The following is a 13,588-nucleotide window of genomic DNA, read 5'->3' as shown; positions in this document are numbered from 1 at the left end:
ATTTTAGCTTATGTATTTTAAACGTGCCTACATTATGGCTATATCACTTATTTTTCCATTGTTAACCTGATGCAACAAACATTTCTTCTACCTTAGTTCTTCTCTAGCAACCTTGTGCTTGAGAGACTAAGTTTTGGTTAATATATTTCATGATGTAGGCACACTTAAAACATAGAAGCTAAAATAAATTAAGTGATAACTTTGAAACATAAAAGAGGATTAAGCCACCATATATGATAATTAAAACAAAAATTAGAATGATTCGCTTTGCCTAGTTATCATTGTATGAAATGTTTGTCTTTCGCATATGGCGCAGTGACGGAGCCCTGGTCTTCCCACACTTTCAGATTCCGATGTTTCCATATACTCCACATCATAGCTGCAAAAGTCTGTTTCTGTTCGATTGGAAGAGATTCGACCAAGTTAAAGATCATTTCTGTTACAGGCACAACAGAAGACATAAGGTTTTGAATGTGAGACCATAGGCCTGAATAACACCAAACTTGGACCGCAAAAGGGCAGAAAAAGGATAAATGTGCCATGCCTTCTTGTCTGGAATCGCAACAAACACAATGTGTAGGACATTGTACACCTTTATCTTGAAGCCGCATCCTCGTAGGTAAACAGCATCAAATTCTGCACTAAAGACCTGTCTGACTTCCGTCTCATTCCATCGCTTCTCATTTGAGAGCATCAAATTATCAACAGTGGCATGGTGTACATAATGTGCACCTACAATATCAGAAGCAATATTGTCTCCATTCAAGAGCCAAGGTTCACCCAAAATAGGAATGGTGTTGCTCGTACCTATACTCCACCGAACACCTCCGCGAACAATGAAGCGAGCATGCAAAATACTACGCCATACGTTGCTAGGATTATGACCAATAGTAGCTGTGAGGTAGGTTTTGTTTGGAAAATAACGTGCCTTGAAGAGCCGGGAAACGAGAGTCTGGTTCCGTAATAAATTTCCAACCTTGTTTTTCTAGCATGGCAAGATTAAAGGTCGTAAGGTCTTTAAAACTAATTCCACCGTTGGTTTTGTGTATAGATAATTTCTCCCAGCTTAACCAATTTATACATCGCTGGTTTGTGCGTCCATGACCCCACCAAAAAGAATTTATCATTTTTTCAATTGTGTTAATAAGGGTTGCGGGAAGTTGAAAAATACTCATCACATATGACAAAATTGCTTGCAAAACAGACTTAATCATAACTTCACGTCCCGCTTTAGATAAGCATTTGCTACTCCACGAATTAATTTTTTTTTCCACACACGATCTTTGATAAAAGCAAAAGTGGAATTCCTATTCCTACCAATCATAGAGGGTAAGCCCAAGTATTTACCTATTCCAAGGACTGCCTGAACTCCTAGAATAGAAGCAAGGGTATTCCTTAGAGGTTCCTCATGGGTATTTATTTACTATTGATTAGAAAAACACACACACACACACACACACATATATATATATATATATATATATATATATATATATTGGGTTTGTTAGGATACACCCACTAATTTTTATTAAGGTGTGTTTTAGCAAAGATATAACTAAAAAATTGTTAAATACACCTTAAGGTGAATGTTGCTAAAACACACCTAAAAAATAAGTGGGTGTATGTTAACAACTCATATAGGCATTTGCTATAATACACCCGCTTATTTTATAGAATGTATGTTTTAGCAAGTTATAACTAAAAAGTAGTTAAATACACCTTAAGGTGTAGCTTGCTAAAACACTCCCACATCAAAACTAGTGGGTGTGTTCTAGCAAATCTATATATATATATATATATATATATACACACACACACGCAAACCAAACAAATAAATAAATAAATATATACAGATTTTTATCAATAAATATATAAAGATGTTGGTAGCATTTCTCACCGTACCGGAGGTACTTTTTTTTTGACAAAAACAAAATGATATTCATTCATTTAAATTGAGAGATTATATCATTCAACACTACTAAAAACGTAAATGATGAATATGTGAACAAACTCATAGCATCCAAGTTAATAGCATATAACGACATAATGCTTGCAAAAATATATGATAAAATTAAAGTGACCGGAATATTCATGGCCTCCGGATCTGCAACGTTGACGCCCAAATCTTTGATTGAATAATCGATTTTTCAAAATGAATCAAATGAACACCGCACGAAGACGGGAAATCGAACAACGTCGTACAAGACGACGAACAACAAACCACCACACTTAGATGATGAAATCACAAAGAAGAAAAACCTAAATCTATGTGAAAATCACTTATCAGGTCAAGAATTGACCCAAAACCACCCCCTCAATGAAAAAATTGTAAGAGAAAACCTAAAGGGAAAAACTAGAGCCACCTTGAAAGCTATTTTGTCTGTAGTAGCAATAAAATGATGGGTCTTTTTAATTGTTAATTCTCATATGTGACGAACTAAAGAACCACCGAAAGAAGTTGCTTTTGTTTTTTTTTTTTTTTTTCATAAGCAACTTTATTGAGGAGTATTAGCATACTCAAATCCATAATCTTTAATTTTTAATAATTGTTGATTCAACGGTCAATAATCATTTGAAGGTCTCGTCAAAAAAATAAAAAATTGAAGACGCCCTTTTAATAAATAAACATTAATATAAGCTTCTCTTTTTACGAATATAAGCTTTTGACAATCCTTCAAAAAAAAAAAAAAAGCTTTTGACAAGGCATGAAACATGTTGTAAACCTTTGTAGCCTCTAAATATATATATATATATATATATATATATATATATATATATATATATATATATGTAGATTTCCCTTTTTCTGATCCTTTTTTCAATAAAAAGAAAACGAACACAACATAACATATCAGCATAACAATGGGACGGGGTGCAGACGAGTTTACATTTTCCGTCTTCATACCTTACTCGTAAATACTTACATGTTACCTTACTCATATTCAATGGGGATGAGAAATCGAATCTCATCCTCGTTCCTGACTAGTTCGGGTATCCCACCTCATCACCATCTCCGTAGTGGATAATTTTGTTTAATAAAAAAAGATGTATTTTTCAACCCCGAACGCAATGTTGTAATGCATTATTCAACGATGGTGATCGATATCTATGATTATGGAGAAGTGAGAGATTGAGGGTGTGAGATGTGGAAGGAGAAGAGAGAGAACTTAGAGAAGTGAGTGTCATCTGAAAGACTGAGACTTTGATTGTGTGAGTGAAATGATTTAGAGTTTGAGATTCTATTTCTATGAAAAGGATAATAAACTGATTTTTTTTATATTCGAGACGGATTTGGGTATGCGTTCAGGAGAGTTCTTATATCTTCATTACTCGTCTCGTACCCGTGTTTTTAAATCGGAAAAAACTAACTCATATCCAAACCCAGAATAAACTTGTCAATTTAAATTTGGTTCCGACAAATCCCTACGGATGCAGACTTTGTTGCCATGTTTCATAACATAAATACATTCACTAACAATTTAACAATACAACCAATGTAAAAAATACAACCAATTTCGTTAACTTTTCGTATAACCATCTCTAAAATAAAATAAAAAATTGAAAGAACGCCATCTCTAAATTGTTAGGTAAATATACCAGATAAAACTTGTTCTAGATTTTCTCTCATTTCAAAATCCCAAGTCTAGGTATGAGTGGGTAAAGTATTTTTTTTTGGTTGGCGTTTGGGTAAAGTATATTTTGATAAAGCATTCATACGTATTTTTTTTTTCTTGAAAGAAGCGTGCATATATTTTTGTATAGGTTAACTTATGCTCTAAGAAAACAAGTTAAGAAGCTAAAAAAGATAATTAAAAAATATATGGAAAAAGATAATTTTTTAAACTTTAAAATATTAAATGCACAATTTTTTAGATTATATTAATGTACTTAGTTTTTGGATTATATTAATGTACATAGTTTGTTAACATCTGCCTAAAGGACTGTAGAGTTTTCTTTGTAACTTTTGTAGAAGATTTATACTCAAAATATGACTACCCTTTTTAACAAGTAAAAATGAATTGTATTAACACTAACAAAACAGTCTTCTTAGTATAATGTGTATCGAAGAAACCACTAAAATTTACAATGTCAGAATCTGAACACATAAATAGGTTAGAGCCGATATTCAAACACAAAAGCGATCTCGACCACCACAAATGAGTACCAACAACGAAAATGACTTTCTTAATTAGCTTTCAGCCACCAAAAACGAAAATGACTAACATTAGTTTTAGGTAAGACTAAGTTTAGATGAAAATTTTGGAAGGGAAGAGAGATGAAAATTAATTTTACTTTTTTCTTTACGCATTCTTTTCTAAATTTAGGAACTTGCAAATGTTTCTTAACCTCAATTAAATACGGTTGAAATGTTAATTTTACGATCACTTATGATTTAATTTTTCAAATTTTTTAAAATCCCAAATATAATAAAATATAGACCTTAAAAATTCTCAATGCAAACATTTTATCTAGGTGGCGATAATTTATAGAACTTGAAGTTGCATTTTTTTTTGGATATTTTGATGATACGTTTAATTGATTATTTATTTTGGTCCTTAACCTTGTGGTTTTTAAAGGAAATGGTCATTGGTAATTTGGAGTTCAATCTGAATGTAAGTAAAGCATGGTCAATAGTAATTAATCCAACCATTTAAATTTAGGTTCTTTCGAACAATTCATCCTTAATTGAAACTCATTAATCACTTATGTTTCGATACGCTTGTGTTCCTCTCAAGTATCATGTTAAATTCTCTCCGATTTCATTTTTGGTGATACTAAGGAGCTAACGTAAGGTTTGAAGAACATTACTAGTTCCTTTGTGCAAATGAAAAAGAAAATTCCTCATTAAAGAGGATACAAAAACATTACACGGTGATACTAGTTTTTTTTTTTTGTGGTGGCCGAGGTTTGAACACCAGATCTTACATATATTATACATTGTCCTTATCAGGTAGTTAAGCTCAAGAGGACACGGTGATATACTAGTTTGATTACATTGTACTGTTCACAAGAAAGAGCACCTTCAAATGTTGGTTTTAAAATCTTAACTCATAAAAAATGAAACTTACACTTTTGAAGAATTGTTGATTTTCCGATCAATGATTATAATCCCATAGTTTATTTTTTGAAATGAAACTTTCACTTTTAAGAAGCTGAGTTCTTAACATCCAGATTACATATTTTGTAAGAAGAGTATGCATAGATACCAAATATTAACAATGATGAACAATTATACTGTATACAAAAGAAGGACTTAGCAAAGCAAAATACATAATTAGCTCATCAAAAATTACATTAAAAAAATGAGAGGTGGACACCAAATCTGATAAAGGCAACCTAAAATTTAAAAGAAAAAAAAAAATCCCTCGAATCACTATACAAGTCTCTCCAATGTTCATAATTCAGAAACTCTTGTACATGTAATCTTTGACTTGCACGCTAAAAGTTGAGACAAATCCTATTTATGTTAGTGAAGCACTGACACAGACACCAGACCCGACACTGACACTTGGTGTAACATGTTTAGGATTTAATAACAAAAGACAAATGAAATGGAAAACTTCTTGGCTTCATTGAAGTATTGGAACTTATGTACATATACTCCGCATATGAGAAGCTTTATTAGTGTAACCATAACGAAATCACTTTGAGTTATCTGGTTAGTGATTCACTAAAATTAATGAGATGGCAAAGAAACAAATGTGACTTCCTTAGTCTGATTCCTTTGAAATACTGTCTTCCTCATGAATGCTGCTTCTCATTCTTCCAGGTTTCATGGCAATTGGGAAAGGGACCTGTGAAAAAAAATAGCAAAGTTAGTGGCCAATCCATGGCTTCCTTAATCTTAGTAGATAGTATATAGTATTTTTCTTAAAAACAGTGAAAAAAATCATGTTAGTAACTAAGTAATATGGAGGAAACTAATCTTAAGAGATAAGATAAGTATCGATTTTGTACTTGATCACCAGTATTAGTACTGGTTTTGTAAGGATGAGTTTGACTAAATATAAAAACCTAATAAAGAATGCCTGCAGCGTAACCGATAAATAGATGTTAAAGAAAATTTATACCTGATCACCAGCATTTGGACCATCAGTGTCGATGAGGATAGGCCTGCAGCGCTTATCCTCATTCATTAAGCTTGAATTCTGGAAGTGAGCAACGAGGGCTGCTTTTCCTTGTATGCGAGCATATGCGAGTGATGCCACTTTCTCACTATTGAATTTCTCCCATTTCTTCCCGTTGAAACCCTGCAAGAATTGCATCACAGGCTTTAGTCCATCGATACATGGCATGTGTGTCTGATGTATGTGATTAATTTTAGCCGCAATCATTATCATTTTCTGAGTCTAACCTGATAGAATGGTACAATCAAGCTGGGACTAGTCATGTTGATGAATGCATATCCAACATTGCATTTGTTCTGCAATCAATGTTGATTCCATGTGAATAATTAACTAAAATAAAAAGAATGCCAAAATAAATTAAACATAGGAAGAGAAAAGCACTTACTCTGAAATCAATTGGTAGATACACAAAATCATAAGCTCCTTTATGGTGTTCATCGATTGCAGCCAACAGCATCTTGGAAGTATACCTGTAAATGATCAAAATCTTAGTCAAGAGAAATGAGATGTTAAGAAAATGATTTAAATCATAATCTAAAACATACCAAATGAATATACAAACTTTTTGCATTAGAGAATATGAAAAACATCGATGCTACTTACTTGTTAGGAATGTTCTTAATCATAAGTGTTGTTCGGTTATCTTCGCCCCTTTTAATGCAGTCAATATCAAGTTCATATCGTTTCATGTCAGCCAAGTTTGATGCGCCAACATTTCTACGGCTTCGAACGCGTTTGTATGTATCAAATGAATTAATCATATGGTTTCTACCAGGAAACACCATGCCTCTTTGGTTATGGACGTTGAGTCCGAAATGAGGGAACATGTTATGAGGAACAAAGTCAACACAATGTGGTGTTATAGGTTCAGCTGCATAGGTATATCTTCTGTCCCAAAATGGAGGTGATTGAATATGATGGTTATTTGTTGGTAAAACAGTGGTTATCATATGTGATGGTGACATAGGAAGTTGGTTCAATCTTTGCAGGGTAGATGCTGCATAAATCCCATCGAAATATGACGGTGAATTCGGCCATATTGTTCGAGGAGGCGGATAGGAGTTGCTCCATTGTTCATGATGGACAGGAAGTGGGAAACTTGAGCTTATATTAGCAGAGGAATTTGAAACTGAAAAAAGAAGAAGGCAAGATCTCTGACCATTATGATTGATTGATGGTATAAAAAAAACTTTGCACTGACGATGTATATGAATTAAACGAAAAACAAATCACTTAGACAGGAAATAATCAATTGCACTTTTGTTGACTTACCACATTTATCAAAATCTATGAAGGGTCCATTGGAGTTAACTTGACAAAACTGCATGTTATCTATTCTTTCCGGTGTTTGGAGATTGATGTTTGCAGCCTCTTCATGAGGGTTTTGGTGAACACCGCTAGTAAAACCACGACGCTGTTCGGGGAGGGAATGAGGATGAGAAGTTAATGCAGCTTGAGTATCAAAGTTCAACTGGCCTCGTGAACTAGATTCAGCAAATTCACATTGGTTTGCAACTGATTTAACTTTCATTATAGACGGTAACATATTCGGAACACTTGAAGAGGTACCATGCAAGTCTGTTTCCAATATTGTAAAAACATCAGTGAAGGAAAAAATATATAGCTTTGCTTCTAAATTGATAAGGCATGAACATGTTCTCTACCTTGGAAGCTAGTTGTTGGCTTAAGAAGAGGACTCTTCTGATGAAGACAGAGGTCGCATTCTTGCTTGAATTCGGGATGCATCGGTTGAATGATATTGCTGAAAAATAAAAGGAGAGAAGAATTAGTAGACGCTTTTAGGAGTTTTTCATCTGTTTGTTACATGCTTAATGTTTGAAGCACCAAGGAATAATACACCAAGCATGTAACCAATTTCTTGAAGAAAAAAAGCATACTTAAATGTGATAGAAGCAATTTTCCATAAAAAATGAAACTGATATTGCTATGTGTAACAGTAGCGAAAATAAAATTGAGATAACATGTTCTTAGAAAAAGAACCGTTGAAAATTTCGAAGACTACCTTTCTGAGTTTGTAGATTGCATTTGATCAACCTTTAACCTCTTCATGGTAGTATCATTTCTGTTTATACCATGGAGAGCTGCATCTGCAGCTCTAAAATCGTAAAACTCGATCAACTTGTGACGCTGACTGCGAGGGTTTTCATGAATCTGCAGTTGTTCAGTAAGGTTCACCAATCACATAAATTATCTTGATCAATATTTCTGTAACTAACAAATAAATTTGTAACCAAAATTACCTCTTTGATTCCTCCATAAACATTCAATATATGTTGAAGTTCAGTATTTGAAATTGATGAATCATATAAAAATACTTCAAGCGTTCCCTGATTAACACCATTTCTGGAAGGACTATCCTGAGAAATTTGTAAGACAAATAGGAGTTGTTGGTAAACTCTATACAAACATTACTTTAAGGGTTACCTTATGATGTATCAGAGTCTTAGCACACACAGTTCAATGTAGTATTATCAAAGTCGAATAAGTGTTTGATTGGATAAGCAACTTAATTAAACACTTAAATCATAAGTACTTATCATATAAGTGCTTATGTACAAGTTATTTCTACAACAAAAGATAAAATAGCTATAAACTATTTTCATAAACTATCATGCAGAGTTTATGAAAATAAGCTGAAAACAGCTTATGAATATGTCATAAGCTCTCGCGAACAATCTCACAAATACTTATATCAGTAGACAAAGTCATAAGTATATACAAACAAGCTCTAACTATGAGTAGTTATAATCACAACTGATTCATGCAGACACAAAATAATTAAGACTAAGTTTCAATGAGGAAATAAAAATGTGGCATCCGACCTTTGGAATAGGATAATGAATGTCGAACTTCTTGCGGCCGAAGAGTCTATTATTGAGTGCTCTCATTGCATTTTGGGCAGCTCTAATATCATAATATGATATCATAGCACTCCCTTGATGCTTGCAAGTTCTATCAAAAGTGTGAATATCACCAAATTGCTTCAAAGAGATGAAGAAAATAAGTTATTTAAATTTGAAGGAAATGTTTAAAGAACAAAGAAAACAAAAAAAGCATACCTCAAAAAGAGCTTTCAACACAGAATCTTTAACATCACTATCAATATTTCTCACAAATAATGTTCTAGAAGGGTGTTCGCCATAAGAGTTTTCTCCGGCGATTGAGCTATTACGAACTCCACTGATGATTTCAGAATTCCTTTCAATAGAGGATGGATTTTCAACGTCTCCAAGATCAAAACCTCCATTGCTACTGAAAAGGTCTAGTTCATCTATGTCATCGCCATTGCTATCACAAATGATGTAATTGTTCCCATCGGTCACTCCAGAAAGTAAATCATCCTCGTCCGGGAGTAGATTTCCAATAATTTGAGCCTCGAGTTCTTCAAGAGAGTCAGAAAGCTTCTCTTCCTCATAATTTGATGCAATTGTATCCACTGAATGTCCATAGAAAGCATTATTCGCAGATAATCGCACTACACCAACAGAAACATACAAAGACATAGTAGATTAGCCAACAATTTTCACAGTAAACTTTAGCATAAAATTTTGCAAAGAAAACTCACATTTCTTGCTGAACAAATCTGACAGAGAACTTGAGAAAAGGCTGCTTTCGTGCCGAGAGGCAACTATATCATCTTCTTTACTATCTTCAAAGGGTTTTATTCCTTGATCAGAATCTACATGACATAACAAAGTCAAAGAATAATTGGATGTGTCATTTTCATCAACAAAGTAAGGCATCAATGCATGTCTATGACTATGACTTTATTTCTGCACAATCATAACAAGAATCTTGGTCGAACGTTTTTCTGTACAAATATTCCTTACAATACGGCCCTTTTCCAAATTTAAGTTTAAATTTATAAAACATGGATATTGAAATTGAGATTTAGATATGTTCAAAATAACATATATATTATGAAACAGAAACAAGCGAATTAAAACAAACGTGCATTATGCTAAAAATATATATACAACGAAATGCAATAGAAAAATAGACACGGACATATTAGCGCTCGTCTTTCGACTAGTAATACTTACCATTGCCTTTGGAAGGTTTATCTGATTTCCACCATCCAGCTTGACTCTACAAATACAGAAATAGAAAATAAGAATAATTAAGGACTTAAAACACTAGCATTGTTATATATCTATTATAAAATGGAATATATTTAACATGAAACAAGAAAATACCTCAGTAGAAGAACAAGAATCTTCAGAGGAAAACAATGATGAAGAAGAAAAACTTTTGAAATCCATTGTTTCACAAGGCATGATAATTCTCACAATATGCAGATATATCTATGTAACAAAAAAGTAAACTTATTTCTATATATCTTTTGATCACAGCATAGAAGGGTAGAGTAGTCAATTCAGTAGTTTTGCTTCCTAAAGATGAACACTACAAAGAACAAACAGAACTTGTAAGCAAAATCTTCCAAGTTTATCACACAATTATAAAGAATAACTTCAAGATTGTTATGTCTTAAAAAATACTTAATTAAGAAAGATTATGAAAAATAAAGACTCATTAAACTAAAATAAATAAATACAATCATGCAACCTGTAATCAATGCACTAAAGTGGAGGTAGCAATCACACATTGACACATCATAATACTAATTGCAAAATCCACTAATATTGTAAAAGATTAACATGATCACAAACATCACGAACTAATATTAAATCATTAATGATATTAGATTTAATTAGATTATCACCCCCAACAAAAACAACCAAATAAAAAAAAATCATTTCATTCTTATAGATATGAATAAAAAAAAGTTTAAACCAAGATTAACTATATTATTTTATTAATAATAATCTTAACTATTTATCATAAAGACATAAATAGATAGAATGAAATAATAAGTAGTTAAGGGTTTTTAAGAAATATGAAAAGCAACAAAACTTTTTATTATAAGGTAAGAGGATTTCACACATTCAGAATATTGATGGCTGTTGTACGGTTCAAATTTCTACTTAGTATTTTTAATTATAAAAAAAAATATGTCTGATGTTGATCAAACGTCCATCAATGTTTTGAATGCGTGAATGAATGATTAAAAAATGATCGCATAGAATCCGAATTCAAAAAAGAAGGGAGGGAATAATAAATACATTAAAAGCATGCATATCATAAAGAAAAAAACGCATGAAAAGTAAATGTACGTACAAATAGAAAAGTTGAAGACCAAAGCAAAAGCACAAAGCTTATTGAAAATCTTGTTAAGAAATAACAAGAATGGAAGATGATTATATATATGAAATATGAAGAAGAATTGAGAGAGAGAAAAAGAATAAATTAAGGAATAAGGCAAGATGAGAAGTTGCAGAAAGGAAGGATCTTTGGATAATGTGTGCCGTACAAGATCTTCAATCCAAAGCTTTTTCCTGCAATGCACGTTAACCTCTTAATCAAGTTATTTAACTTCTTAACTCATCTTTAAAATTCAGAAACTGGGTTTGTTAAGGAGTTGCCGGTGCCGGAACTGTGAGTTTTCCGGCGAGTAGGTGGAGTGTGAGATGTTAGTTATTTCAAAATTGTTTGTCAAGTAATTTTTTTTTTTTAAACAACATTTGGTCTTATTTATAAGAAAATAGGAAAATTTTCAAAAAAAAATTTGGTCCTATTTATAAGACCAAATTATAAATAGGACAACTTATTATAAGAAAATTTTCAAAAAAAAATTTGGTCCTATTTATAAGAAAATATCACAACTTTTTTTTTTTTGACCAAAAAATATCACAACTTTTAAGGTATAGTTATTTCTTAAAAGATTTTTTTATCCTTCACTTAATGGTTTTCTTTTTAAAGATAGTGGATGTATTTAATGTTTCACAATTTTTTATTAAGGTATATTAGTAAAAATATTCAAAAAAATTACATTAATATGATTGTATTAGTTTTATTTCTTATAATAATGACCGTTATTTCAACTTTATTACATAGTAAATGTGTCGGTGCAGTTTCAAATCTTTGTCGTGTCAATAAAATAAATAATAATTTGGTCTTTGGACAATTTTGTTTTTTTCATCGCACTGCAAAAATTCCATGTTACGCCCAATTTTAATTAAAATTAAATATAATAATACCAAAATTGTCTATGTACATGTAAATTTTTCGAATTCTGTTCCTTCGAGCTTAGCTCACTTAGTAAGGAATAATGCATTATGTATGCAGGGCCGGGGTTCGAACTCCGGACACCCCACTATTTCACCTTTAAGGTGAATTTCTCCGGCCGCTAGGCTACTTGACAAAAAAAAATATTCAAATTTTCTTTTTCATCATCGCTTTAAATCTTCACCTCCTCTTACTCGCAAACATTTAAAAGTTTGTGATCATTGGGAAACGGTGAAAAATGATGAATTTAACTTTTTAAAAGTTAAAATATTGTTGGATCCAATGCAAACTTACTACTTTTGATTCCTTTAACAAGTGCCCTAACATAACCCTTAAAATATTGAGTCACAAGGTGTAACCAAAATTTTGAGGGTGTATGTTTTGGTTATATTTCGAGGGTGTTTGGTGTGAGTAGAAACTATTAAATCTTTGCCGTGTCGTATATCATTAAAAAGAGACGGTGTTGATTTATTTAACATTTGTGGAAAATATTTTATTCCCACTTTTCACAATGATATTGTTGGTATGTTTGATTATTAGAACAAGATAGAAGATATTATAGATTATTTTATATTGGGTCTGAATTGACGAGGTAGCATCGACGATAATTAATTATGTATCTTTACCTCATTTATGTGTTTGAGATAATAGGATATACCCATGAGAACAACATTAGGAGTGCTCTCTTTTCAATATTTACTTTTTTTATTGACATGAATGTATGGGTCTCGTTTTAAAAATGAGTCACACGTTAAGTGATGAGACCCATTATGTTTTACCTCGTAAAAAAATAAGTATTAGAGTGTGTGTTGAAGAAGCACTCCTCTATGAACAAGTAAGATTAAAGAATTGAATAAAGATAGATAAAATATGAATATCATACACTTTTAATTGATGCACATAGAATCTATTACATACCTATGTATCTATAATTTATACTATATGTAATAAATGGTTTTGAACTGACTTTTTTACTTCTAATTATACCCTTAAACAAATTTGCATATAAAATATTATATTTTTGTAGTCATTCAAAACGATTAGAAATTATATTTGTTATATTGTTGGTGTCATTGAAAAAGATTAATATAATTTGTTTAAAACAACATAAACCTAGGCTTTTTTTCATGTTTGTCCTAGTTGTGAGTTTTTATTATCAATCTACCCCACTTGAAAATTTAAGTGCCAATATGAAGCATGAGTCTACCAAATAAAATGGTGCACCTGTAGATGACGTGTCCATGAGTTTGCCAATTAAAATGGCGGACTCGTGAAGATTATTTATTTTATTTATTTTCTTTTGTTTTTAGTTG

At 31.9% G+C, this 13,588-nt stretch overlaps 1 protein-coding gene across 2 annotated transcripts; it reads right to left on the bottom strand.

The window, feature by feature from the left end:
* Positions 1 to 5,254: 5,254 nt before the first annotated feature.
* On the bottom strand, positions 5,255 to 11,591 carry LOC11443824 (protein MEI2-like 4). Of its 2 annotated transcripts, none has more exons than XM_013592318.3 (15): positions 11,328 to 11,591; positions 10,346 to 10,553; positions 10,193 to 10,238; positions 9,715 to 9,828; positions 9,209 to 9,624; positions 8,972 to 9,130; positions 8,390 to 8,506; positions 8,152 to 8,300; positions 7,793 to 7,890; positions 7,401 to 7,706; positions 6,732 to 7,257; positions 6,514 to 6,598; positions 6,356 to 6,424; positions 6,072 to 6,251; positions 5,255 to 5,795 (listed from the first exon to the last, which is right to left on the bottom strand). In XM_013592318.3, the coding sequence occupies exons 2-15, from the start codon at positions 10,424 to 10,426 to the stop codon at positions 5,712 to 5,714; spliced, it is 2,430 nt and encodes an 809-aa protein (XP_013447772.2). In that variant the 5' UTR covers positions 10,427 to 10,553; positions 11,328 to 11,591; the 3' UTR covers positions 5,255 to 5,711. The 2 variants fall into 2 exon arrangements, with proteins under 2 accessions (XP_013447772.2, XP_024627235.1); XM_024771467.2 differs by having other exon boundaries at positions 10,346 to 10,453.
* Between the last annotated feature and the right edge of the window lie 1,997 nt (positions 11,592 to 13,588).

This window comes from Medicago truncatula, chromosome 7 (genome assembly GCF_003473485.1).
Source record: "Medicago truncatula cultivar Jemalong A17 chromosome 7, MtrunA17r5.0-ANR, whole genome shotgun sequence".
Lineage (NCBI taxonomy): Eukaryota > Viridiplantae > Streptophyta > Magnoliopsida > Fabales > Fabaceae > Medicago > Medicago truncatula.
Note: the sequence above shows the minus strand (reverse complement) of the source record. Positions and strands in the feature narration are given on the sequence as shown.

What these genes read in the sequence shown, in the direction of transcription:
- LOC11443824 (XM_013592318.3), bottom strand. Translation starts at nt 10,426, where the DNA reads ATGCCTTGTGAAACAATGGATTTCAAAAGTTTTTCTTCTTCATCATTG. An exon ending in ATTCTTGTTCTTCTACTGAG is followed by an intron (nt 10,239 to 10,345) that starts GTATTTTCTTGT and finishes CTGTATTTGTAG; the next exon opens with AGTCAAGCTGGATGGTGGAA. An exon ending in TGATTGTACCATTCTATCAG is followed by an intron (nt 6,252 to 6,355) that starts GTTAGACTCAGA and finishes CAATTCTTGCAG; the next exon opens with GGTTTCAACGGGAAGAAATG.